Source organism: Fusarium tjaetaba (assembly GCF_013396195.1).
Source record: "Fusarium tjaetaba strain NRRL 66243 chromosome Unknown NRRL66243_c0000040, whole genome shotgun sequence".
NCBI lineage: Eukaryota > Fungi > Ascomycota > Sordariomycetes > Hypocreales > Nectriaceae > Fusarium > Fusarium tjaetaba.
This window is the reverse complement of record NW_023501236.1, coordinates 13,530-40,051: the sequence shown is the minus strand read 5'-3', so window position 1 is coordinate 40,051 and position 26,522 is coordinate 13,530. Positions and strand designations below refer to the sequence as shown.

Below are 26,522 nucleotides of genomic sequence, written 5' to 3'. Positions count from 1 at the left end.
GCGGCTGCCCCCTTCTCGGCCTCCCTATGGTCCTCATAGGAGAGTACTCGCAGGTCAAAGCAAAGTGAGAACATCGTTCGCATAAAGGAGTGTGGCGAGAACATCGGACTTTTCGCTTGCCTATACGTCATTTCATCAGCTGATGATGGAGGTACAAAGAGGGGAAAGAGAGAAAGAGACTGACGGCAGGGATCGCAGGCGCGGTGCTGGCTCTTGTCACTTATACTTTGAGGGTTCATGCCTGCGGTACTAGACTAGGGAGCAGAGCATATATAGTAGCGTGTCGTGTTTGCGTTTGCTGGTTGGTTTTTTTGGCGACGGGTGCGGCCATCAAGGTTCTCTCCCGAGCTGCTTTTGCCAAGCGGAAAACCTGGGAATTGAATCCACGCCGCGGGGCGGGGCGGACACTTTTGACGGATGTGATTGGTGGCTTGCTCCGATTTATGGAACTGTGGGATAACTTGCTTACCCTGGACATTCCGCTTTCGATGTAATGTATTATGTCAATTATTGATATTATATCATAACTGAAGTTGGCCCTTTCTGCGCCGAGCCGCTTGGCCAATGGCTACACATTAGCAGAGACTTAAGGTTCCTGTTGGTATCTGCAGAACTATTCATACCATGATATATTATGCCGTTTTATTCTTCAAGCTAGTCTGGCATTCCATGTACGCGTCTATACATCGTCTCAATCTTTCTTAATGCTATTTCCAGGCTGGACTTCCGGCAATATCCCAGCCTTGACGAGATCATTAATCAGATCCAGCAACATACCATCGCATCCCTCTGCTGCCATAATTCTGATAGAGACCGGTAGATATTCTATGTGTTTGGTGATGCTGCTATTATACTTGACTTGGCCAATGGGAACTGCAAAGTCCGGATTCCCAGCCATCGGCGAGATGAAGCCGGTGTTCAGCCCGAGCAGAACACCTACCAAACCATCAGAACCTAAAAAGCTACCTGGATCACTTCTGTATGCTGGGGTGGCTTCTTTAAAGGTATAGAGCATTAGGCTTTCTGAGCACGTTTCTGCATTCTTGGGGAGCATGACCATATTCCACCAATTCTTGAAAGTGGTCTGGTTTACAACTGCTTCGTCCAGTGTATTAGAAAGAGTGTCAGACCAGCTCCAACTACCATTGGTGGAGGGATTGACAAAGGGCACGCGTCCGTCGTGTGCGGCTGCATAATCCTTGAAGAATGGAGCGCGAACAAGTCGGGTCTGCTGCTTGGCTGAGATAACCGCCCATGTCAACCCAGCAAACTCCTGCAAGTCGCTGGGTGTGCCTTTCGGATGGCTGCGAGACCATTCCTCGGTGTAATTAAAGGTTGCGAGGTTGGCCGAAAGAAACTTGACTAGCTTATCAACGAATTGAGTGATTACACGGTCCGACTCGGAAAGGCTGGCGTCCTTGGCCGATGGGAGGTCGTATGTAAGGACTCGTTTCGGATAGCGTGTATAGTTTGTCGTAAGATTCGAGTAGATAACCTTGCAAGCTTTCGACCAAATCTTAGTATCGCGAGCCAGAAAACCAGCCGTATCAAACTCTGGTCCCAGTGGAACAACCCGTGATAACGACGCAAGACCATGCGTCGGGCGGTTCCCGAAGACTCCGTTATCCTCGGCTGGTACCCGAATGGACCCTCCCGTATCAGACCCCAAAGCCAGATCTAACCAATTGTAGGAAGCGACCCCAGCCCCGGGTCCGGACGAGGATGATCCAGCTTCTTGATAGCCATCGCCTCTAGGGTTGAACGGAGTTTGGTAGTCAATGGCGTCTCTGGCATTTTCGGGTGCAGCGAATTGAGTTGTTTTCATCTTGCCGACCAGGACAGCTCCGGCATCGAGCAGATGCTGCACTGTAGGTGCAGTGCCGTTGGCTTCGGGGTAGAGGTCATAGTAGGCACGGCTTCCAGCTCCAGTCTTGAGGCCGTGGACGTCGTAGATATCCTTTACACCGAGACGCACACCAGCAAGCGGGTATTTGTCACTTGGAGTGTAGTAGATTCTCGAAGGAACGCCGATTGTAATGGACGAGGAGCCAGGGATTGCAGCTGGGAGTGCCCCGAAAGATCCGCCCGGGACGGGTATGACGCCTTGGGCGAAGGCGCCTTGAGTATCAGAATAAAGTCGATACGGGATATGCAGAGAACCTGTTGATGGGTTCAAGATGTAAGGACCGCTGGGAACATCGAAGGGGTATTCCATTTCCTCCCACAACGATGATGCGTTACATTAGTATAGGAAGGCCAACATAAGACTATAAACCAACTTTTTGTTCACATAGAGCGCTTAAACTGCATAAGTCTAAATGGCAGTCGCCACAGAGTAATGATAACGTACCTTGCAGAAAACCCTCGTTGAAAACGTCATCCTTGGCAAGCCAAGCCTTAACGGTCTTGTTAAGAGTAGACTCATCAAATCGGCTGTCTTTGGCCTCGAAGATGGTGACCGGGACAAGTTCGCCAAGTCTGTGATTATGCAGACAAGAAGGCACCAGGGGGAACCGCACGGGCTCGGGATGCACAAAGTACTGCACCCCATTGACTGTCACAGCCGCGCCGTGATTGATCAGGCTGGCATGCGTAACCCCAGAGAGTGCTGCAAGGATGGAAAGAGATGCGGCAAACATAGTTTGGACTGTTCAAGACGTCTGTCTCAATTACACTTGAGGCCTTTGTCTGAGAGCAGAGGGAATTTGAAACCGTTGAAGAAAGCGATGACTGTAAAGCGCGCAATCCGCATTAATATACTTAGCTGATGAATCGAGTTGCACTTAGACGAGTTAACTACTATCATAGCTAACTTGAAGATGCACTAATAAATGTCAAGCAGAGTTACTTAGTTCAAGGCCCTGATCGGTGAACGACGGATAATGGATATCAGATAACAATATGGGTACTTTTTAGGCCCTGATCGGCGAGAATTGGATTCGGATATCGATAGGCTCTATCTGTACAGCTACAGGGTGCTAATTTAAAAAGTACCTATATTGTTATCCGATATCTATTACCCATCGTTTACCGATCAGGGCCTTAAGCTTAGAGGCGGCAACTACCCGGCGGGTTCGGATTTCATTTTCTACCTGCCGGGTATATTCCAGTCCCGCTAGTTATTATTAAATATATAATAATAAGATGTTACTTAATTAGTTGCCGTAAGGCAATTCTCTTTTATCTAGTATAACAGAGTGATAATCGATATAAGCCCACATCGGACAAGAGTGTCTAGAGACAATCACGTACTAAGAGACATAATAGCAACGCTGTGAAGGACCTGACCCTTACTGATGACTCACAGAACAGCACCTATGTCTGCTGGACCCACGACTATCATCTTGGTGCTGATCTAGCTGCTGCTGCTGATGCCGCAGCTTTGGTCCGCCGAGCCAACATCCGTTGGCCTGGGGTCAACAAGCGGTGTCTGTTGCGTTCAAGTATGCAAAAAGTTACCATCATCAGACTTGCCCCCAATGAGATCCAGGTCATCATTGATAACCTGGCCCAGCATGTCGTCAACGCCTTGGTTGGTTGGCAGCTTGGCGACGTGGATGACCAGGTTCCCGCTGGCGCTACGTATTCTACTACGCAACGTAATCATCAGGGTCCTTCTCAGAGCATCAGTGTCAATGCCTATCTTGCCGATTAAGATGAGGCCACTCCTTGTTTGAAGGCTTGGGGTTCATAATACTTGACCATCCGGGAGTGGGTTCAGCTCTCGAGTTCATGTTCAAGCCGAGAATGTCTAAAAGCTCAAGGACATTTTCTGAGCAGCTACTGAGGTTCACAGGCCACATTTCTCTTCGGGTCTATGTCATTCCAGTTCTTTCCTCTGGCTCCAATGCAAGTACACCATACTGCATCGTGGCCCAGATGCCATCCACTCATTTAATGTGTAACAAGCCAGCCCAGGCCGGACCAGGAGGAGAAACCACCTCCTGATGACAAACTCGGCTTTTGGCAGATGCTGATTCAGTTATCAAATCGGTCAGTTATCTAATCGGTAATTGCGCCTAGATAAGATATCTCGAGGCGCAGATCTGAATCCTTCATAATCACTAACCCCAAACGCGTAACGCGGCGGGGTTAGTAGCTGATGAGCCGCTGAATAAGCCGTCAGCATTACGAAGTGAAGTCGAGTATTTAAACATAGGATATGGACTGAGTGAAGTGTTTTACGAGAACTCGTTTAATTACTACTACTCTCGCTATTATAACTCCTGTTTGTCAATATGTCATCAGAACGTCGTTGGGATCAACGCCGCTTTCGGCTCGAGGAGTCGACAACCCTCAACGATGGCAAGCGCACAATCTTCATTGAAACCATGACTCCCGGAACTACTGTGCCTCCTCACTTCCACACACGTTTCTCAGAAACATTTGATCTCATCGAAGGGTCTATCTCTCTTTATAAAAGCACCGATCCCGACCTGGACACCCTAGAAGCTTCCGCTCAGCCACTAGAAGTGGGCAAACCGCAGACTGTTACGCCAAACCTCTTTCACAAGTACCTCGTCAATTGTGATGGAGGCGCTGTCTTGCGAGTAATCCTCGAACCGGGGGATGCGGACTTCGAGACGCTGTTAAAGATCATGAATGGCCTTGACGCGGATGGAAAGCTGGCGAAGATGGGAGATAGCTTGGTGCTCATGGCTGTTGTGATGGAGCTTAGTGACGCTCACCTTATCGGCCCCGCGAAGGGTATGTTGGATGGCGTGAGGAGGGACCAGAAGGATGAGATTGAGAAGCTCAAGGCTGAGCTATTGGAGGCTTATGACACTGAAGAAGCGTTGCAGGGACTTCTCCAAGGGCAGTAGGAGCCACATGTAGATCTAGCCATTTACCTACGTCACATATCGACGGTTTTAATAGCCTCCGCCATATCCTCCTTGGGGATAGCCACCATTTCCGTATCCTCCTCCCTGTTGATACCCTCCACCGTAACCGCTTTGACCTCCTGCGTAGCCCCCACCGCCTCCAGCTACACGAGTGTTGGCCAAGTTGACCTTGACTTGGTATCCATCGATTTTAAAAGTGGCTTATTGTCAGGGTACGCGTCTATGAGGATAAACATGTGATACTCACTCCTGATCGTTCATGGCGCCGATTGCACTCTCAGCTTCACTGGAATTGCTATAGGTCACAAAGCCAAAGCCCCGAGAGCGACCAGTGTCTCGATCACGCATCACGATCTATGTCAGAGGTCAGGATATCGTAAAGCGCCTGATAAGAGAAATGTTAAAACTTGCCGAATCTAAGACACTGCCATATTGACTGAAACGATTCCGCAAACTCTCGTCAGTGGTGTTCCATGACAGGTTTCTAATCGAGAAAGGGCATTGTCAGATAAAAGTCTCAGTGCATCTTTAAGAGGTCTTACCCGACGTAGACCTTAAGAGACATTATGGATCGTACTGGATGATAGCAACGTGTGATTTATGAAAATTTGATGTAATCTTGCATTAGAAAGGTCTCGATATTTTGGGGACCTGTCTTCTGTCTTATATAGCCGGAGCGTAAACACTATGCTGACTCCTTCCCTGATATCAATGCATTCCAACAAAACGTAGCTCTCACGTCATCAGGCATAGCACGGCACAAAGTCTCTCAGCTTGAGGCAATATGTCTGATCGCGACACGTAGTTGAGCCAATAGCGTAGCGAAGTTGTCGTCCATCTGTGGTTAGCTTGGTGGCCTCGCTGCGCATCCCGCCCGTGTCTCAGCCCAGCTGAGGATCGGCTGCAGATCTTCAACTGTCATAGATGGCTTTGGTGACGCTGAGGATGATCCTCGACAGAGCCTGAGAGTCAAAATTACGCCGTGGCTATTTCATTGTTTGGCTGGGCTTAGCATCGGGCGTCTAGTTCTGGTTTTTTTAACCTTTATCTGAAGCCGCTGGTTCTGCTTTAGTCTGATACCTTAATTACTTTTATCAGGCGACGCGCCCTTCATACGTTGAATACTTTCACGGAAATTGGCAAAACTGTTGCTCTTAAAATAGATAAGGTTGATAACATAAATAATAATCGCAATCCCACATACGGCTACATACAGCTTCGGACCACTTCTCCGACATGATTCATTCCAGCATTGTTTCAATTCCTGCCTTTTACGTTCATCGTCGTATATTGCCATATGACACCCTGACTCGGCGACCGTCAAGTCTAAATTCACTTTTTGTTAGCTCTTGTTGCTTTTGCTATTGAGTTCAACTTACTCCTGGTTATGCATACGGGTCCTTGCCATCTCAGCTTCCTCGGCGGTACTGAAAGTCACAAACCCGAAGTGGCAAGACTTGCCAGTATCTCTATCGCGCATAACAATCTAACCGAAGGCTTAGCACTTGTGTGTTTGAATCATGGGTTTGAGAAACTGACGGTGTTCAGAACCTCACCATACTCCGAAAATACTTGCATAAGGGTTTCTTCATCAGTGTCCCTGGCAATGTTGCTAAACAGAGTATCGGATTAGAGACTGCTATAGCCTATAGGTGTTACTCTGGGTGCGACTCACTTGATAACGAGATCAGCAGCGGCCATGATGAAGATGGTGACTTGATGGCTATAGAATGTAGAAAGGTGTTTTGGTGGTTTGTTGTAGATAAGAGGTATGTTTTGTAAGTTGATGAGTTGCTGGGTCCGTGTCTCTTATAGGCATTGAGGCTTGGGAACGACTATATCGCCCTCTTTACTCTGAGGCCTCACCCATAAGAATGCAACCAAAATTACCGAGGTGCTGTGTTGCATCTTCAGGCCCAGCGGTTAGCTTGACCAATACCTTCTGGCTTCCCAGCGCTATAAAGTGACCATAATGTCAAATATCTGTAATGTTCTCACGATATCGGCTAGCGGCAAAGGTCTGGCAATGGCCCGCGGTAACGTTGACCAATGTTTTTGTGTTTATATATAGCACAATGCAACACAGTACAAAACGCGTAAGGTGATCAGTTTCATATTTGGGCCAGCGGCAAAAATGCCCAATGTTGTCATATTCATCCCCTAAATGGAGATGTAATAGACTTAGTTTCGAAGTCCAGCGGCAAGCTTGTCCAATAGGCTGTTTGGACCTTTTTTAGCGCCTTGGCCAGCAATGTCGGCGGCTTTTTGCTCTAGCCGAGCCGGACTTCCGTTATAGATGTGGAGTCAGACGAGGTTGGTTGCAATCGCCAAATGTGGACTGAGCCCTGTTCAAAATTAGCCTTGGTTTGTCTTGGGCTTAATCAGACCAACCAATTGGTTATTATTCTAACAGTAGTGAGAATTGTTATTCTACTGACCAGCCTCCTGCACCGAAAACGACCGCACCTCAATCTGATCATCCAAGAATATCGGGACTGTCATGGGATGTAAAGTAACTAAATGCGCTGCCTATGCTATAGAGATAGTAGCCCACTCCGCTTGACTGAAATGGGGTAATAAGAAACATTCAACACTGGTGACAGCAATGCTTCCTTTCTGGTCTCCCTTGTCGCTATCCCTGTGAAGCTCTTCAATCTGTATATGGTCCCCCTGACTTCCTCTAATGTAATTCATCTGTCGTTTCCATCTTACTGGAAACTTTACAGTTGATGACACTTGGCACGTCACATAGTTGCGAAGGTGCGTATCAAAAGCGCATTCCGCATCCGCTGCATCCTCGCTGTTTTTCGATGGCACAGCACCAACGACATTCCGATCCAGTGTATTGTTTATCATGGGGCTGAGTTGAGATGGGCAACTGTAGTCCTCTCTCCATGTTCCGACTCTAATGAACACGCGCTTTCCATTTTGAAAGCTTTCTTGAACTACTAGCCCATGGCCCTGCGTATCTCCTACGTGGCTTCTTAAAGAGTCCTTGGCACCACCTTGCTGGAGGAATAACGGGATAAGGAAGTACTTTGCACAAGGTCTTATGGGCTTGCTGAAATGAAACTCGAATGGGGCGTACTCTGTTTCATGATCTTCCCAAGGTGTTAAGCGAAGGCAATCTATACTAACCGATGCAAACTCGATGTCTTTGTGGAGTCGAAAGAATATCGGTGGCTTTCCTGGATCATCAATACCAGCGAATTCGACTGGTATAAGCAGGCCCCTTATGCTGATTGTAGCTTGATGAAAGTAGACATATGGGTCTGCGTCTGCAGGACTAATCATTGTTTGGCTCAGAAACGACAATGCAATGACTTGCTTCGAATCGAGTCCAAGTCCGAATCCACATCTTTGTGGCCCTGGTATTACCGATCCAGGAAAACTCAACCAGGACCAAGAAGGTGATTCCATGCTAGATACTCCCATCGTGCTTGGCTTTTCCCGAACAGGCTCGGGCCGGGCTACATCTGGCTCCCAGAGTAGGTCCAGCATCCATGACTCAACCCATATGCCGGCGAAATAGGTATGTCCAGTTGAATCTGCAACCGCTCTAGCAACTCCGGAAAGAGCAACGAGCCTATCCTCTTCGTAGGTAAGCTGGCGTGCAGTATACTCCTCAAGCAGCAAGTTCCAACTTCGGACACTTTGAGTCCCTGACAGAGAGCAAAGACTCTCGCGCTGGGTGATTGATGGTAATCCGTCAGGGGATGCCTCATTCGCAATTAATGGTACTGTGGTCTGGCCATCGCATTCCCAATACAGCTGTTCGTTTCCTAAGCAGAGAATGCGCCTTGACAGCGATCGTTCCTGTAAAACCCAGGCCCTTTTGTTGATGGGCGCGTTATTCACATCGAAATTGTAGCTCCCTGTGTTTTCAACTCTGACAAATGCATATTTATTGGTACTGGACATAGAGTCGTGGCTTGATGAGTCTCCCTGGGAAACCACAAGCTTTTTTAAATAAGTGAACAAGGTATCTTGGCTGGTTTCTGTCAATGCAGGGCGCTTATACGACTGCGGCCGAGGTCGGGCTATGGTACTGGGTCGGCAGTTGCGAAAGACAGTTGAATCGGAGAATTCCCATAGTATCATCAAGGTCAGGAAAGCATAGCGATATACATCGAGCATGATGGGAGCTTCATGACGGAAATCGGTACCGTTGTCATCTTGAATAATGCAGAGGGAGTCAATCCAGATATACCGGATAGGGAGGGCGCGGCATATATCTAGCATGTCTCTGTAGTCTGGTGGCAAGATGCCATCTGGCTGAGAGTCACAGTACGCGTCGTAGTTCTTTTGCAGGAGAGTCGGGGTGTTCTCAGTCCATCGATGCGAGAGCGCAACGTAAGGAAGTCGTTCTTGCTGAGTCTCAATTATGCGCCACGTTGTCGAATCTCCGGTGCCAAGGTCAAGCAACCTTGTGGGCATTTTTGCATCCGAAGGCGGTGTCGCTCGAGCCAGGCATGAAGGGTGGTTCTCGTCGCAGACTCCAATCCACCGATTCGCTACCTCGGCGGCTGATTGAGCCGTATGTTGGGCTGGAATGGGGTTCTTGCTTTCTGTTTCTGCGTTGTTTTAGTCGGCTCTCCACTGATACCCATGATGAGTTTATTACTCACCTTCAAAGAGTTCTCTTGATGTCTTTGTGATATTCAGCCGAAGCCTCGTCGCCTTCAGTCCAGTACCCTCAAGGCAGACCCAGATGTTAAAGAAGTCGTCTTCGATATCGAAATGGGCATAAGTTATCGTTGCTTGAAAGTCGGCTACTCTTTCATCGCTTGGTGACGCAATTGGCGATGATCGGATCGCCCGCCAGCAGCTCCAACAGAGAGGACAATCAGCTTCCAAGGATGCCACAAACGTGTCCCAAGACGAGTGCAGTGAGAAACGCCCTTTCATAAACCATCGTGCTTGCGATGGCTGTTTGGGGTCTTTTCTCCTTTCCCATGTGCACGGCTTCGGTGATGGTCCACTATGAATTATGGGAGCATCGCCAACCCCATCTGAGGATGGGAAGTCAGGCAAGGCTTCTTGGCAACTTTTGCAAAGACTCATAATAATAACAAGTAATTCAGAGACTTAATCCGAGATCTTACACATTACATAGCAACGAGAGGGATCATGGTGGGTGATTCTGTTATATATTATCTCAACTCTGGTTAAGAACTCATGATGTGACACAATTTCCGCCCTGCTGATTGGAAGGATTTATCGCTGTAACACTGCAGCTAGGCGCGCGCTTATCAAGAATGATACCTTCGATGCCATCGGTTGATTTCGACCTGTCAAAACTGCTCACGGATCTTCCCTTGCCAAAAGATAAGGGAATAAATTGCTAGAGCCACATGTAGAAGCATGCAAGAATTGCAAGATCACTTGTCGTTGGGAACAATCTCCATTCCCATCCATGTCAAGATCCCCTGACGTCTCTTTATCGATAACCCATCGCGGGGCTGCCCTGGCCAATCAAGCCCTTCTAGATTGAATGCATGAAGGCGAGCGTACAGGCCGGGAATAACGTGTCATGATGCGATATGCCCGAATGGACTGAGTGCGTTACAGAGGATTGCTTACCCTGTATTTGCACCAATGATCATGTTGGCTCAATGTGACGCGATGCCACCAGACAAATCAATTCTTACAGAGGATTATCGGGTGCGAGTTATTCCAGCAATGAAAATGATATGCAAATGATCTGAAACTGTCAATAATCCAGATCGACATTGGCAATGCATCTTTGCGAGTAACTCTTCGTAAACCCACAAAAACCACGCGACAACAAGCGTTGTGGTGTGTATCTGATCTGCGCTCCCGATTGGACCCAGTCTTTAAGCAATAAGCATAGATAACTTTTGTTCCCTTAATCAGAGTACCAATACGAATATTCACAATCCATTTTATAACCTCACCCAGGACCATCTTGGCATGTAGCCAAGCAACCTGACATGCCCCGATCTCTCTCCATCACGAACTTTAGATCATGAAATTTCATCCCATCTCCCTCTCATGCAAAGTCATCCACATGCTCGTACCTCGGATGCATCACCCCAAGCCCAGCCCAACCCATCTCCCATGCTCCCAGGCCCGGCACGATTCCGCATCGACTCCTGCCCCGGACATGACGATAGAAACAGCATAGCGCCCCTCCCAAGCATGTCAGCTGAAACCCCGCACCCACAAATCCGGCAAACAACCCGACCTTAACCCATGCTAAGAATACGCGGGTTGCCCTTTCTCCTCATTAGCTTGGCATTCCTCTCTCACCATTAACATCTAGCTTAAGAATGCTCTTTTGCGCTCCAATCACGAAGAAGCGCTTCTATGCGAATGTCACGCGCTGTTAATAGGTTCCTCCCTTAGCGTGTCTTCGGCACTGTTTCGTGTTTTTTTCTTTTCGCGAGGGTCGTTTGCAAGTGCCCCCATTCTCCCCCATGGGGAGCATTTTCACGCTAGATGCATTGAGTTCTGGGGTTGCTGTCGCTGGGACCATCAGCTATTGGAGCGCGAGAAGGGCGATGCAACTCTGTAGCTCCAAGCTTCTGGGTCGTTGATGAAAAGTATTAAAAGCTGTTGAAGTCCCCCTTCTGCCGATCACTTCATACCCATCGCTCTGCATATTGTTCAAGCAGTCATCATGAAGCCCAAGGTTTACCAGTTCCTCGTTGGAGTGTTTGCGTCCTTTGGATCGCTGCTCTTTGGCTATGATTTGGGTGTTATCGCCCAGGTCATTGCCTCGCCTTCTTACCACCGGGAGTTCGACACGAGCGACACAGCTGCCGATACGTAAGTTAACAATCTCCGCATTGGGACCGTTTAGACGCTGACTCTTGCAGTGGTGCTGTAGTTGCGCTCTTCACCGCCGGTGCCTTCTTTGGTGCCATGTTCGCTGGTCCTACAACCGAATACACCGGTCGACGATGGACTATCACCATTGGTTCTATAATCTTCACTCTCGGAGGTGCTCTCCAGACTGGAGCACCCAAGATCTCATACCTCATGGCCGGTCGCTTCCTCGCCGGTCTTGGCGTCGGTTTCTTGACCATGATCATCCCCCTATACCAAGCTGAGATCGCACACCCTTCCATCCGAGGCCGAGTCACAGCTCTCCAGCAATTCATGCTGGGAATCGGAGCTCTTATCGCCTCGTGGACGGGCTGGGGCACATTCACCAACTTCAGCGACAACCGACAGTGGCGAATTCCCCTCGGCATCCAGATCATCCCCGCCGTCATCCTCGGTGCTCTCATCTTTGTCTTCCCCGAGTCTCCCCGCTGGCTCATGGACCAGGGTAAGCAGGACGACGCGCTCAAGACCCTGGCTCGCCTCCACTCCAACGGCAACGAGGACGATCCCTGGGTGCGTGCGGAGATCGAGCAGATTCAGGAAAGCATTGCCGATGAGCATGCAAACGGTGCCAAGTCATATCTCGAGCTCTTCAGGGATGTTTCTTGCTTCCGTCGTCTTTTGATCGCTTGTGGTCTTCAGGCGTCGATCCAGATGACGGGTGTGTCTGCCATTCAGTACTACTCTGTTACGATCTATGGACAAGCTGGAATTGGACCTGGAGATGCGCTTAAGTATCAGGCTATCAACTCCATTATTGCTCTGATCGCCCAGGCTCTCTGCATTGCCTTCATTGATCAATTCGGTCGTCGATGGACGCTCATCTGGGGTAATCTGTTCAACATGCTCACCTTTATCATCGCCACCATCATGCTCGTTGTCTATCCTCCTGGTTCTGGTAGCGCTGCTCAAGGTTGGGGATTCATCATAGTTACTTGGGCGTACAACTTCTCTTTCTCAGCCACTTGCGGACCCCTCTCCTGGATCATCCCCGCCGAGATCTTCGATACCCGAACCCGAGCCAAGGGCGTCTCCCTCGCGACCATGACTTCTTTCGCCTTCAACACCATGATTGGTCAGGTGACTGGTATTGCCATGGGAGCCGTTGGCTGGAAATACTACCTCGTCTTTGTTATCTGCAACTTTACCAACGCCCTCTGCGTCTGGGCTTTCGTTCCTGAGACCAAGCAGCTTCCTCTCGAAGAGATGAACTATCTCTTCACCAACGCTCCTTGGTTCATTCCATTCGTCGACAAGAGCGAGTATACTGCGAACCTGCAGGCTGATCTCGCTCGTAGGGCTGAGGCCATTGACGAGAAGCTTGCTGCCCAGCACGAGACTGGAGAGCACGTTGACAAGATCTAATGTGCAATGCCGGACGGATCGGATAGTTAGGCTCAGCTCTTGGCTTTTCGCTAGGACTGGCAGTAGACGTATCCATACAATATAATCTATTATTAATGTTTTATGCTTGTAACAACGCTATGGTAAACTGTCGCGACTCAAATGCCGTTTCACCTCCTCCGCTCTATCAGCCCCAATAAATCTCCAAGCGCCCCCCGTCTTTGTAAAATCGAGTATGCTTAATTTCTCAGGAACCTTTGACACTAACGACTCAAGCGTCTCGTCGCCCTTGGGGATTTGAGTAAAGAACAGACGATTCCATTGCTTGCCTGTTCTCTCCTCTTCAACTCGTCGCCTTCTTTGCGACTCTTCCAACGTGCTCTTGTGAGCATACACCTTTTCGATGTTGTGTTGCTTGATAGCTTGCGTAACCTTAAACCAAGCCCGACGAGACTCCCAGGGTGTTTGCTCTTCTACGGGCGCGACTCTGAGAGGTGAGATTGGGATCTTGTCGACGTGAAATTCCTCTAGCGTCGTTTTTGAAGAGTCCTCAACTTTGATCTCTCCAGTCCATTGGCCCGTGATGCGATACAGCGGGTGATCCTTGTCATTCGGAGCAAATACTTCAGCGACGACCTGGTTCTTCTGACCGTACCCAAGTCTCCCCTTGCCGTGGAATCCGATTTTCGTCAAGTAACCGCTCGAGCTGGCGATGTATGCTGGGCCTTCCATCTCTGGATATGGATTACCCGTCGTCACGCCCTTGACCAATATTGTTGGCATCGTCATGAGACTTTGCTCATTATGCTTGTGGTCTTGGATAATTGCACAACCTGTCGGACGCACGGTGACGCCACTGACGAGGCTGAAGGATGTTTCCTGGCCCGCGAAGCCAATCGATGACATACCACGCTCCTTGTTATATACAGAACATGCTGTTACAGGCGGGTGGTGTGATACCTGCTCAATGACCAATTCCGATTTCGACCCAGACTTGTCGGAATATGAGCCGAGGAATAATTCACCAAGGAACGGGTTTAATGGTTTCTTGGCGGCATCCGGAGAATCCGCATTCACAAGCTGCTTGAGACTGCAGATGTAATTCTTCGCCAGTAACAGAGCCCTCACTCCAGCGTCAGGTTCATCAGCAGGTTGAAGAAAGAGATCATGGTGACAAGCCCAAGCAGCTGGAATCTCAATGGCTGATTTAGGAGCGAGGATGAAGGGAGGAGCTGTGACGTTTGACAGGTCCCCCTTGACAGCGGCGAAATAAGTGAGGACATCTTTGAGACGGAAGAGATTTCCGGAATCGGTACCGACGTCAGCCATTGATCTTGATGAGAATGGTGGTATATCCGGTGGTGATGGTGTTTCTCGTGGTGGTGGTGCCAAGGAATTATCTGGTTCGTTAGATTGATGCATTCTCTATAACAAAAACAGCTTCAACAATGGGTTATTAAGATGAATTGAAAGACAGCTCATGGAAATAACGGGATCTGAGATTAGGTGCTGGATATCGATGATCAGGGTCTTGACGTCATTGACATTGGCCTACGTATCGAGAAGCGGTTAACGGCACAGCCCACTATCGCACTCGCTAAGAATGAAGCGAAGAGACCAATCGCACGCTAGAGAATTAGGTTGGGCTCCGCTATTTGCGCTGAAGGAGGCATCATTTCATGTGCTTTTATTCTTCTCTACGTAGTGACTCTGTCTCGAGCATGTGCAATTCGTCACACAGCCCCATTTACACGCAAACAGAGATAATTCTGCCTTCATGGCATAAACCTATCTACGTAGTTGGCCTAACTATACTGCCCATCGAAATACCTGCGCTTACTGTCTCGTCAATCTTGACGTAACCCACGCGTCTCAGATCTCCGAAGGAACAGAGTTGACTCCCCGGGATATCCAGCTTGTTGCTAGAACCAGGTCATGTTTACATCTCGCTACACGCCTACAGTGATGGCTGAGGCTATCCAGATTCATATATGTTTGACAGGCTCAATAACGCGTTTGCAGGATAAGATTTGTCGCTGATCAATCTGTAGGCGAGAAAGGCAGTTCGTTCTGTAGCTTCCGCTGCGGATGCCAGTGTGTAGGCGGATCAGATAGTGTCGTGATAGGGTGCTCTACATCGCGCTCATACTGCTTTGGGCCTTTCTGCCTATCTCAGCTTGGCCGCGATAGACATGAAGAGTTGGCGAAAGCGGCATGATAATCGGGATATGTAGCCCTGGTGCTACCGGTAGTAGATACCAGTGCTTTTGCTGCTCTCAGATGCACAGTAAGCCTGTTGAAGCGAACAGAGGGATGAAGATATCTTCCACAAGTAGGACCATGGATGTGCATAGCTACAGCAAATGGCTGAGACAAGTCCAACGATGTCTTGGTGGTTCCCAAGCTAATGCCTGTTAATTGCGTAGATCACAAGGTGAGTTATGCTAAGAGGCCGGTACGCAAATGAGTAACAAAAGATCTTCATTATAGCTAGGTAACTCTAAACACAGGGGATAGTAAGTAAGTTGTGGAGTTTCCAATGTCTGCTATAAGTAATAAGCTCCTTGAAGGATACTCTTGATGAATGTACTCAAAACGCGACAGAGACAGAACTAAGAGACAACCACGCCTCAGCCGTCTCAAACTCCACCTCAATCGAGACCGTAAGCCCTTCATCTGTAGAACTAATCTCCCTAGAACACACAGGAATACTAAAAGCCTGTCTCTTTCCAAGCTCCCGCTCCTCCAATACCTTTTCTCTGCCATGGTGCACCGCCACAGTCTTGATAGTTGCAGCTTCCGATGCGAAATCGACCATGAGCTGGTCTAGGGACTTGCCAGGAATGTCGCCATATATGGGCAAGTACATCCAAGCGGATAGATCAGTAGCAGATGGGGGTCCTATGGCCATGCTGCCTTGAGTTTGGGATTTATTGTAAGAGGTGGTGACGGCACTGTCGCCGCGGGCTGAAAGCACAGTAGACATGGTGACTTGCTGCTTTTGTGTTGGCGGTTTGGTCTTATTAACCGTTGTCGGGGCTTTTGGTATGATACTTCAACGTACTGGGGTTTCTTAAATAATAAAGAAGAAATGTAAAGTGAAGATTCTATGTATTACCTTGGTTGAATGCTCTGAGTCATCTCTGCAAACCCCGCAGCCCTTGTATGTGACTACTGCTTAAAGGCGGCGCTAGGAGCACTTCTTTCAGCATCGGCTAACTAATCTGTCCTTATCATGACTCTCCGCTTCTGAAAAAAGTAAGCAATGCGGCTGATTTTAGCACGACAGTCCAGAACTGAACCTCTCAACTCTAGATACAATTGCCAACGGTCAATTCTTACAGGAAGACTTTGGGACTGCTGCGCTTCCCAGAGATACGTTAAAGTCATTTGCCGATTCGCGGTTGTCGTGTTTAATTAATAACATAACCAAATATCCAGGTCTTAAAAAATCACCTTCAACCTCGGTTGTTTTCTAAGGCAGAGTTGCTTCTTTTTCTTGGCGTTTGGGCTCTAGTAAAAGTTTCAGGACTTAGTGGCGTTTCAATTTAAACCAAACAGAGAGCATAAGCATAACCGCAACTTTACTCGATCTAGAAACATTCGCGAATAGTGCTCAGACCTGGTTCAGCCAGTCGCATCTCAAGCAGTCAATGATGACCCTCTCATTACCAATCGTGAGACTGGCTGAGTCGAGGATCTCGGTACTGACGATGCTTTGCGGTTTGTATTTCTGCCTCTTTTCTTCTTTGTGCAGGACTTGAGATTGTCTCCTTGTGTAGATGAAACGAGGATGGTGGGGAGAGGCAACAGTCGTGAAATGTAAGAAGTGCGAAGTGACGAGTATATAAGACACGGTATGGTGCTCTTGTTACCACTGAAAAGCCCCAGTATCAAGAGGCTCAACGCCAGGTTTATTTTCTTTCTGCATAGAACTTTATTCTCCTTCATTATGAAGTTCTCTTCCTTGATTGCCGCCGCCAGCGCGGCTGTGCACACGCTCGCCCATCCCCAGTTTTTGTCCACCCGCCAGTTTGTTCCTCAGGAGTGGATTGCTCCAACTGCAGACGCCTGTGAGTAACCGCAATGGAGAGTATCTGTATCATCTATGCCTTATACTGACTGTTTGATGGAGCCCGTGGTCCCTGTCCCGGACTCAACACTTTGGCCAACCATGGGTACATCCCTCGCGACGGCAAGAACATCACACTCGACATTCTCAAGGACGGTATGCTTACCGGCTACAACATTGAGAACTTGGATGCTGTTATCCTTTTCACGCAAGCTATCAAGACCAGTCCCAAGTACCCCAACACTCGCAGCTTCGATCTGGCTGATCTCGGTCGCCACAACATCCTCGAGCATGACATTTCTCTCAGGTATATCATTTAACTATCATATTCCAACAGGGACTGACCTTGGTAGTCGCTCCGACGCATTCTTTGCCGATCCGAACCCCTTCAACGAGACCGTCTGGGCCGAGTCCCTTACCTACTTCCCAGACGATCTGATGACAGTGGAGCAAGTCGCCAAAGCTAGAATGGGCCGCCTGGCTACATCCAAGAAGACCAACCCCGAGCACTCGCTGTCTAAGCTAGCTGATGGCTTCAGCTGGGGCGAGATGGCGTCCTTCTTTGAGATCATGGCTGATGGCACCACCGGCACGGTGGAGAAGAAGTTTATCGAGTACTGGCTAAGTATGTTTCTTCCCTTTTCTGGTATGATGAAGCTGACGTGGTGTTATTTTGCAGAGAACGAGCGCATGCCGACCGAGATTGGGTGGCAGCGACGACCTACAATCATGCGAGGAACTGAGCGCATTGAGTTCACGAGGAAGCTCATGCAGGCCGCTGGTGTTGCCCGTCGCGATATCAAGACTGATGCCTATGGCCGTAAACTGGTTTTGTAGATCAGCTGTTAGTGGTACGTGAGCGTAGGACGTTCGAATTGATTCAAGGGCGCTGGCTCACCCTTGACTTAATCGGTAGAATATTAGCGAAAGTTTCTGCGGGCGTTATGACGGTGGTTAAGTAGAAATGGCGTTCTATATATACTACCGTGTAGTAAAAGCAGATACTGAAAAATCGTCGACCGAAACAAAACCGATGCTGTGTCCAAGTAGATAAAAACAAATTCAGAAACACCGATTGAGCAAAGAGAACAAGTAAAGATACCCAAAATCAACTGGATATTCAGACTTACAATACCGAAAAGCATCGCAATGGCATCGTCGTTACGGAGTCAGAAGCTAAGCGAAGGCGGGCCTCGGGGGGCAAGAAAACAGCGAACCTTATATTAGGGTATTAAAATAAATACAGTAAAAGTTACCCTAAGCCTAGTAAGAATATACTGAATCTAAATAAGTTTACCTAAGTCTTTTTATTATTTAGGATCAAGGTCCTGTCTTTTCTTTCCTCCCCTACGCGGGCCAAAAGAAATGCCGAATCCCTCCCTATCACCCTGTACTTGGTTAGCCTGTGGTTCAAAAGTCAGGTGGAGGCTGCTTCATTATGACTGGGCCATCATCGTTATCGTCCCAGTCTTTCCGCCACTCATCGGATGGCACCTAGGCCATCTGGCGAGCGCGGATCATTGGAGTGATATCGATGGAAGCCAGGCCAGCTGCCCTGTGATCAACATTTCTCACCTTGAGTATGTTGTTGTTACCGTTGATAGCATACAGAAGCGAAGTCTTCTTTCGATGGGCCAGTGCCCATCATCCAGACTGGCTTACCTTTGCCTTCAAAGCGAGCCTGAGCGCATTGTTAATTCCGCCCTTGAACCCCTGTCCATGGCTGCTAGCGCTACTGATAGAACTGGGTTAGCTCGGCTTACCATTTGGTGCAGTAGCGAATTAAAGGACAACACTGTGTCTAGGAATAACAGCGCGTAAAATCGATAGTCTCAATGCAGGCGAGCTTTTCTGGAATAGCAGCAGTGGAAGTTACACTGTAGACTCTACACTATGTATTTACACGGACATCATGACTTCCACCAAGACTTCGGTGTTTACGGTACAATAGGTAGCTAAAGAAGCACGCTAACACGGTGTTTCGATCCATCCTGCTTCGTAATTGACTATCTTCCCTCTTTGCTCGAACCGCCGTGGAACCAATGTCTGCCCCTACGCTTCACGTTATCTATGCCGGTCGTGGCGATGCTATGATCCTAGAACATTCTGTCGGCAACCAGCGCAACTTTTTCCTCGTCGACGGTGGTCCAAGAAACTATGAATTTGGTGTCAATACCGAAGCTCCATATCATCGATACCTTGCGTCCGCTTGCCGGGAAATCATGGGCGATGGCAAAACCTTCGCTGGGGTTGTTTTCTCGCATCCCGATGAAGACCATTTTGGCGGGTATCTTCAGGCGTTGGATGAGGGGCAAATTCCATTCACGGATAATGTCTTCATACCAACTCCCAGTTCTGGGGCAGAGACGGCCAACGCGCGAATACACGACCTCTGCATCAATAAGAACATGGATTCGGCAACTATTCGTCCTCAAGATCCGCTGGGATCATACTTAATTCGTCCAATCAAGGCTCTCTTCCCAGACATGCCAAGAATTCTCTGGTACTATAGAACAGCAAATCGGCTCATCACAAACCAGAAGGAGTACAACGAGAATCTGACGACAAACAAACGCAGCATTCTGATGTATACCGCCGTAACTAACTCCAACAATGAAATGGGAATATTCTTTACGGGAGATAGCCACGCCGACATCATCTCTCATCACATGTACCAACTGTTTCCGCACGAGGCGAATCGCCGATTTGCAATCTACAAGATCCAACACCACGGGAGCCGTGACGACAACATGAAAGATCTATACAAGCCGTATTTTTCAAAGGGTGCCAAGGCCGTGGGCTTTATCTACTTTCTTTTGAAGGTACAAAAAGGGACTGCTCATATGCCTTTCATACAAAAGAGCAAGACAATGGCCAAGGCCGCGGCCAAACATCTGTCCACCCGTTTAAAGAAATTTACCAACAAGGAATTTTCAGATCTTGAGAAAAAGGTGAAGCGGATTCAGGAAACGCAACTGAAGTATTTGTACAGGCCAGCCGAAAATAAATCAGTCATTGTTGATGCGGATGACGACCAACCTCCGTTTCTTCCTTATATAGAGAAGTATTACGACGCACTCGACAATGCAATGAAGTCAACTGCGGGGTGGGACTATTTCTTGACCAAGCGGGCTACTACGGAGTTCCTTACATACATTCATGTCCGCAGGGCTTGCGACTTCTATTCATTCTTCTCATCAGACGTGTATGTGGTGAGCGCCAATCGAAAGTATTTTCACCCACGGTCTGAGACACTTGTTGGACTAGCTCTGGCAGTTCTTGAGAATAACCGTACTGCCCGGCTGTATGTCACCAATGGGAAAAGCCTCGACATGGATGAGCTTGCCAGGGTTGCCAGCGTCATGGGTCCAGCATCAGTTTACGATCTTTTTTGCTCAGGAAATCTCAGGGTCTCATATCTGAGTCACAGTACCTACATGTCTCTCAGTGGCGCGTCGCAAGGCAAGGATAGCGCCATGATCGTGACTGAGCGTGACACGAACGATGCCACACAGGAGATTCAGTTCAACGACAACGATGCCCAGCAAAGAACGGATCTGCATGTCCTACTGGAACAGACCGACCCTCATCGCATACTCGACACTCACGAGTACCAGCTCAAGGTTTTTGCCAACTTCTCTTGGTTTTACCTTTACCTACAACATGATGCGAATGGCTTCAACTGGGCCATCTCGGATCCCAATAGCCCAAAATCCGTCTGGATAGACGAAAGAGATATGAAAGTCGACAATCAGTTCACAATCAATTGTCGAGCAGAAAAGTTTGGTCTCGCCTCCCGATGGGTTACAGTCGAATTCGTTGGTCATGATGCTGCGAAAGTGAACTTGTTTGGCATCACGGATATCCTTTCCGGCATGTCCTTCTTCAAGGGGGACAGCGGATTGATTCGATTCGACAGAAGGCCTTCCTATGCTTTCCTAGTAGGAGTGTCTTTCGTTCTGAAAACAAATTTCATGCAATCAGGGACTTGGTCTGGGGAACCGAACCGAAGCTCGACAAGCTCCTTGCACCAGACCCAAATACCTTACTCTCAACCCCAATCCACTGAGCCAACGATGGTTTCCAGCTCTGATATGCCTCTTCGACAGGCATTTGAAGTTCTTGGTGACCCAATGAAGGACGGCAACAACCCGGATATTATCGATACGCTGAGCAGACTGTTGCGAGACAAAGCTACCCTGATAGCCATAGTCAAGAGAATTCCTGCAGTGCTTATCAAGGCTGGATTCACTAGCTTCAAAGCCGATCTCGATAAGTCCAGAGCCATCGTCGACGCTCACCCACTTGATGGAAAAGCTGTCGTCAGTGCCGTTCTGTATCAACCAATGGCCGGGAATGGTGAACGAAATTTCGTCGATATCAGCATGGCTGGACTCGACTTCGAACTGAGAAACATCACTATCAAGATTGACAAATGCGGCTCTTCACAAGTTCATCTCACTGTGGAATCCGAGGCGGTCATGAAGAGAACAGGCCTGGAGATCAGGATGGCTTGGAAGTCGCTAGAGAACGACACAATCGTCTCTTTCAGTACGGGTCTTACATCTATCAAAGATCTCGCCATGGCTTTGGTCAATGATGAGGGAAAAGTAGAGAAGATCTTACAGGGGAATATTCCGTTAAAGACCGAGCCCCTCCCTGGCGATTCTGTTCCGTCCATGGGGACTTTTCAGGGGCCTATAGAAGAAATCGGCTTCTCTGTCCGGCAGCCCATTGACCAAACTGATATGTACGACCTAGCAGACATCTGGGTTCGCACCGGGTTCCCAGACTGGAAGACCTTCTTACCAATACCTGAAACGTCGAAGGAGATCAAGGGGGACGTCATTGTTCGGGTGCTGAATCCCCTTCGCGTCGAAGCATCAAGAATTACAACGAGTGTGCACTTGGATATCCCTGTTCGAAGCGAGCCAGAAACGACAATCTCAGCTCAGTTTGACGCCATTCCCCTCACAGGACTGGGCGATTACGACTATCGGTTTCGGATTACATCTACTAGTCATGGGGTAACCATAACTGATATTGTCAAAGTTATTGGCCTTACCAGCTTATCCGACAAGATCAGCAACATACCCTTCTTGGGTAATGCATTCAACTCTGTGCAAGTCAGGCAGGCCGGTCTTTCTGTGGACAGGGTCAAGGGCAAGTGGGAATTCCAAGAATGGGACTTTGAGCTTTACGTACCAATCCTTGAGCTTTTACCTGGCTCATTGTCATTGGTAGATGTGGCTGTCAAAGTTGAAAACTTTGGAAAGCAAGAGATCCAAGCGAAGGGAGAAGCCACCTTTCGAAGTACAGCACTGCAGAAGGAGATTAAGGTCTCGGTTGGTCTTCCAACGGCACAAGACCTCGGCTTCATTGTTATATCATCTCCCGACTCCCTTACTTTGGCCCATATATTCTCTATTTTTGGACTCGGCGACTTGCCAAAAATTCCATTCCTGTCAGGTAATACTGCCGTTGAGCTGTCATACTGCGATGCAAAGTTCAAAAAGCCTAAGGATGGTCCCATCACAATGATGGCCTCCACTGCCAAGTTTCGAGTCAAGGAGTTGGTGGTTGAACCTTTTAAAATGCAAGATATCGCGGTCTCGGTATCCTGGCAACGGGGCAAAGAGAGCAATACCGAATCAGCCGTTTCCTTTGAGCTTTCTGCTTTGCTGCTGAACATCAACTCCGTGATAACCGTCAAGTATGACGGTGGAAAGAAGGAAATGACAGCTTCCATCACCCCTATCACAGGATCACCTATGAAGGTGGCGGATGTCTTGCATTTTCTGATTCGTGGCGTCGACAGTCCGCTTCACTCAGCATTAGCCAGCCTAGAAATCAAGAGTGTAGAAATGTCTCTGGATGTCAGCACAGGCTCCCCGTCATCATTCAAGCTAGAGATGAAGAATGGTGCGACTCTGAAACTTCCCTCAGCGACGGACACAGATCCTTTTACTGTGGGCTCTATCACAGTTGAGTATAGCAAAGTCGCAAGCAAGCTTGATGTGTTTGCAGGATTCATAATTGAAGGTGTTCAAACGAACATCAGCCTTGCAACATCGACAAACCCAACGACCAAAGATCGCTCTGTCGAATTCGCAATCACGTTGCAGAAAGGCCAGAGAGAACTCGGGCTCATGGCTCTCCTCGCCGCAGTAGGAATCAACGACGTTAAGATACCGCGACCAGAAGGATGCCCGGAGTTTACCATTGCCGTGGCCGGCATCAAAGGAAAGTTTGTTGATAAGGATAAATTAGGCCTCAAGTTTGCTGAGCTGGGCGTGCATGTCGAGATGGCCAGTGTTACTCTGTCTGATTGGGATATGTCTATGGACTACATCTACGTTGACGTTGACTATAACAAGGCTCGAACTGAGAAGCCTTTCTCAGCCTTGGTTTCGAGCAAATTCACAATTGCGAAGTCTGCTGAGATGACAATAGAATATGTCGACGCAAAGGACGCTTTGGAGCTGGACGCCAAACTGCAACACATCAAGGAGGACGAAGTGAAAGTCAAGCCCATCTTGGAGTGGCTTGTTGGCGAATCGATCGAAGACGCTTTACCCACGTTCATTTCGGAGGCAGTGATTAAGCTCAAGAACTCACAGTTTGGAATGTCTTTAAGTCGCCACAAAGGAGAGGGAAATTCTGTCATCACTGTCTCGTTGAGCTTCACTTTGGGGTCTGTTACTGTGCAACTTGCAAGAACTAGGACTCGACCAGATGATGCAAAGAAAGAGGACACACTGCCATGGAAGACACTACTCAAACTTGCAGTCAATACCCTTCCGCGACCACCGCCATTACCACTTATCGGTCAGATGGAACAGCCATTTTCTACTCAGATATATTGGACCAACAGTGACATCTTGCCCGAGGAGGTAGACAAGCTGAACAGTGTTGCCACTTTCAAAAATCAGCAACTCCTCAGGTTGAATCGTTCCGCCCCAGGCCCAGCTTTCAGCCAAGGAATATCATTCATGCTGCTCGAAAATGGCGAGGTCATTCTTGCTACAAAACCCAGGAAGAGCAAGAAGAAAGACGACCCTTCAGGCAAGATGATTGTGATCTCGGAGGAGGAAGAGAACCCGGAAGCCCCGGAGATGAAGAAAGTCAACAAGAGAGTCAACGGTGTCAACATCACAAACATTGGCCTCGAATATGATGCCAAGCGACAAAGGATCAAAGTCAAGTTCACGGCACGTATGACTGTTGGGCCTTTCGATGGGGAGTTGATCAACTTCAGCATGTCCGTCAATCTACCGCGTGGAGAAATGATAGACCTAAGTAATTGGGGAAATCTCGACATTGATATGGGTCTCGATGGACTGTCTCTTGCGATGACCGGGTCCAGCCTCAATGTCGCTGGGACTTTGCACCGCATCAAGGTCGAAGAAGAGGACATCTCCGTTACAGGATTCGAGGGCGGAGTCAGTGTCAAGCTCAAGAAGTACCAATTTGTCGGGTTTGGCTCTTACAAGAACGTCAAGAGCCAACAGGAAGAGTTTGTCTCCCTCATGGCCTACGCGATGCTCAATGGGCCCATGGTCAAGACAGGCCTTGTCGAACTCTCTGGCATCAGCGGGGGCTTTGGATTCGGTTCGAAGCTCGAGATACCATCTATCACTGACATACACAAATTTCCGTTGCTTGTGTCCCCCGACGTCGATCCGATGATCATGTTTGAGAGGCTTCGGGGGACAGGAGACATAAAGTACATGACCGAGACAAATGGTGCAAACTGGGTTGCGGCTGGTGTCTCAGGCACGGCTTGTGAGCTCATAGACGTCAGAGCTGTCTTGACTATCCCGCTTGATCCTAGCGCCGGTGAGATGGCTATCGTGGGTATTGCATCTGCTCAGTTCCCACGCGATGCAAAGCCCGGTAAGGCACTTGCAGCCATCAGGATCAATTTCCAAGGCAGTATCGACATATCGCGCGGCTTCATGCTTTTCGAGGGTAGGATTGCTGATGGCTCGTTCATCTTGTTCGATGACTGTGTCCTTTCAGGAGGGTTTGCTGTTGGGGCGTGGTTCGGTCCGAGTCCCCAGGCTGGAGATTGGTGCATCACTATCGGAGGCTGGCACCCCAAATTTCAAGCCCCAAGTCACTATCCATCTGCTCCTCCTCGAATGAGACTCCAATGGAGTTACGGAGACACCAAGTATCTTACCCTCGACGGCCAGGCTTATGCAGCTGTGACTCCCGACGCTATCATGGCCGGATTAGCAGTGCAAGTCCAGTTCGAGAAGTGGTCGTGTGGCGCTAACTTCGACTTCCGTACCGACCTCATACTCTGGCTGCATCCCCTTCACTACGATGTTTACTTCCATGTATCTGCGAGTCTGTGGTACGAAGTTGATGCCTGGATCGCACGCAAGAAGCTTCACATCTCTATGGGTGCCGACTTGTACATCAGTGGACCGCCATTTGCTGGTACAGTCGAATTCGACGTAACTGTTATGGTCATCAAGGTCAAGTTTGGTGATCATAGAGTACAGGATAAGGCGCTGGAGTTTAATGAGTTCATGTCCATCGTACTCAAGAACGATAAGTTTAGTCATGTGTTTTCACTTGAATCTGGGGGTATAGTCCCCAGACAAGCTCCGACAGAGGCACAGACCCCAGACTCTACTTGGCTAGTTCGTGGAGGATCGTTTGCGTTTAGTATTGCCTCTCGGATGCCTACGACCAGGATAGAATTTACTGGGGCAAAGGATTATGAGAAAAAGACTGGCGAGAAGATTCTTGCACGACCTATGCAACTTCCTGCAACTTCAGCTGGTTTCAAAGCCAATATCGATGTCTCTGTGACTAATAACAGCGGATCCTTGGTGCACGGCTTCACCTTCGAGGTCATTTACGAGCAGCTACCAAAATCTCTCTGGGGCCCATTCAACAGCAATCCCAATAACATGCTGTATGGAGCTTCCGAGAGCACAGTGACGCATGCAACGGGACTGAGTATCCAAGCTCCCATGGCTCGATGGTCGAGCGACAACCCTCGAGTCATACAGTTCAGCAAAGTCGGGCGGTCGGAGCCTGTCCATGCTTCCTTCAACAACGACCCAACTCGAGATAATGGCCTCGACGCAAAACCGAGAGCGAATGAAGAGAATCCGGAAGCAGAGTTCGAAAACGCTAGAGAGGCACTTATGGGGAGCAATAAACGAGTGGAAGAGCTAGAGGCTCTCAAGAAGCGAAATGCTCGGAGGTCATATATTGTTGATCAATGGATGGGTATTCGGAAGTTCAAGTCACCGGCCAGTCTCAGGAGTGACGTACCTTTGAGATATGCCAAAGACCTAGCTCACTTCTCACACGTTGCTCCAAGGGTTTCACTAGAATAGGCCGTACAATTGATATGCCATACCAGCATCTTACAGAACAGTCAAATG

The 26,522-nt window shown here is 48.7% G+C and overlaps 10 protein-coding genes across 10 annotated transcripts; 5 read left to right on the top strand and 5 right to left on the bottom strand.

The window, feature by feature from the left end:
* Positions 1-691: 691 nt before the first annotated feature.
* Positions 692-2,639, bottom strand: FTJAE_2177 (glutamyl-tRNA(Gln) amidotransferase subunit A; the record flags this gene model as incomplete). The annotated part of the gene is made up of 2 exons (XM_037348344.1): positions 692-2,160; positions 2,351-2,639. The coding sequence occupies 2 exons, from the start codon at positions 2,637-2,639 to the stop codon at positions 692-694; spliced, it is 1,758 nt and encodes a 585-aa protein (XP_037210681.1).
* An 806-nt stretch (positions 2,640-3,445) lies between these two features.
* On the top strand, positions 3,446-3,655 carry FTJAE_2176 (uncharacterized protein; the record flags this gene model as incomplete). Its single annotated transcript, XM_037348343.1, has 1 exon — positions 3,446-3,655. One exon carries the CDS (start codon positions 3,446-3,448, stop codon positions 3,653-3,655), a length of 210 nt encoding a protein of 69 aa, XP_037210680.1.
* A 583-nt stretch (positions 3,656-4,238) lies between these two features.
* FTJAE_2175 (cupin 2 conserved barrel domain protein) lies at positions 4,239-4,823 on the top strand (the record flags this gene model as incomplete). The annotated part of the gene is made up of 1 exon (XM_037348342.1): positions 4,239-4,823. One exon carries the CDS (start codon positions 4,239-4,241, stop codon positions 4,821-4,823), a length of 585 nt encoding a protein of 194 aa, XP_037210679.1.
* Positions 4,824-6,121: 1,298 nt separating this feature from the next.
* FTJAE_2174 (glycine-rich rna binding protein) lies at positions 6,122-6,545 on the bottom strand (the record flags this gene model as incomplete). The annotated part of the gene is made up of 4 exons (XM_037348341.1): positions 6,122-6,170; positions 6,224-6,330; positions 6,384-6,456; positions 6,520-6,545. 4 exons carry the CDS (start codon positions 6,543-6,545, stop codon positions 6,122-6,124), a joined length of 255 nt encoding a protein of 84 aa, XP_037210678.1.
* Positions 6,546-7,274: 729 nt separating this feature from the next.
* On the bottom strand, positions 7,275-9,976 carry FTJAE_2173 (uncharacterized protein; the record flags this gene model as incomplete). The annotated part of the gene is made up of 5 exons (XM_037348340.1): positions 7,275-7,339; positions 7,430-7,499; positions 7,557-9,418; positions 9,473-9,672; positions 9,957-9,976. The coding sequence occupies 5 exons, from the start codon at positions 9,974-9,976 to the stop codon at positions 7,275-7,277; spliced, it is 2,217 nt and encodes a 738-aa protein (XP_037210677.1).
* Positions 9,977-11,487: 1,511 nt separating this feature from the next.
* On the top strand, positions 11,488-13,061 carry FTJAE_2172 (high-affinity glucose transporter; the record flags this gene model as incomplete). Its single annotated transcript, XM_037348339.1, has 2 exons — positions 11,488-11,636; positions 11,687-13,061. 2 exons carry the CDS (start codon positions 11,488-11,490, stop codon positions 13,059-13,061), a joined length of 1,524 nt encoding a protein of 507 aa, XP_037210676.1.
* Positions 13,062-13,178: 117 nt separating this feature from the next.
* Positions 13,179-14,462, bottom strand: FTJAE_2171 (KES1; the record flags this gene model as incomplete). The annotated part of the gene is made up of 1 exon (XM_037348338.1): positions 13,179-14,462. One exon carries the CDS (start codon positions 14,460-14,462, stop codon positions 13,179-13,181), a length of 1,284 nt encoding a protein of 427 aa, XP_037210675.1.
* A 1,168-nt stretch (positions 14,463-15,630) lies between these two features.
* On the bottom strand, positions 15,631-16,026 carry FTJAE_2170 (uncharacterized protein; the record flags this gene model as incomplete). Its single annotated transcript, XM_037348337.1, has 1 exon — positions 15,631-16,026. One exon carries the CDS (start codon positions 16,024-16,026, stop codon positions 15,631-15,633), a length of 396 nt encoding a protein of 131 aa, XP_037210674.1.
* A 966-nt stretch (positions 16,027-16,992) lies between these two features.
* On the top strand, positions 16,993-17,949 carry FTJAE_2169 (sterigmatocystin biosynthesis peroxidase stcC; the record flags this gene model as incomplete). The annotated part of the gene is made up of 4 exons (XM_037348335.1): positions 16,993-17,113; positions 17,176-17,419; positions 17,466-17,737; positions 17,792-17,949. 4 exons carry the CDS (start codon positions 16,993-16,995, stop codon positions 17,947-17,949), a joined length of 795 nt encoding a protein of 264 aa, XP_037210673.1.
* Positions 17,950-19,154: 1,205 nt separating this feature from the next.
* On the top strand, positions 19,155-26,474 carry FTJAE_2168 (uncharacterized protein; the record flags this gene model as incomplete). The annotated part of the gene is made up of 1 exon (XM_037348334.1): positions 19,155-26,474. One exon carries the CDS (start codon positions 19,155-19,157, stop codon positions 26,472-26,474), a length of 7,320 nt encoding a protein of 2,439 aa, XP_037210672.1.
* Between the last annotated feature and the right edge of the window lie 48 nt (positions 26,475-26,522).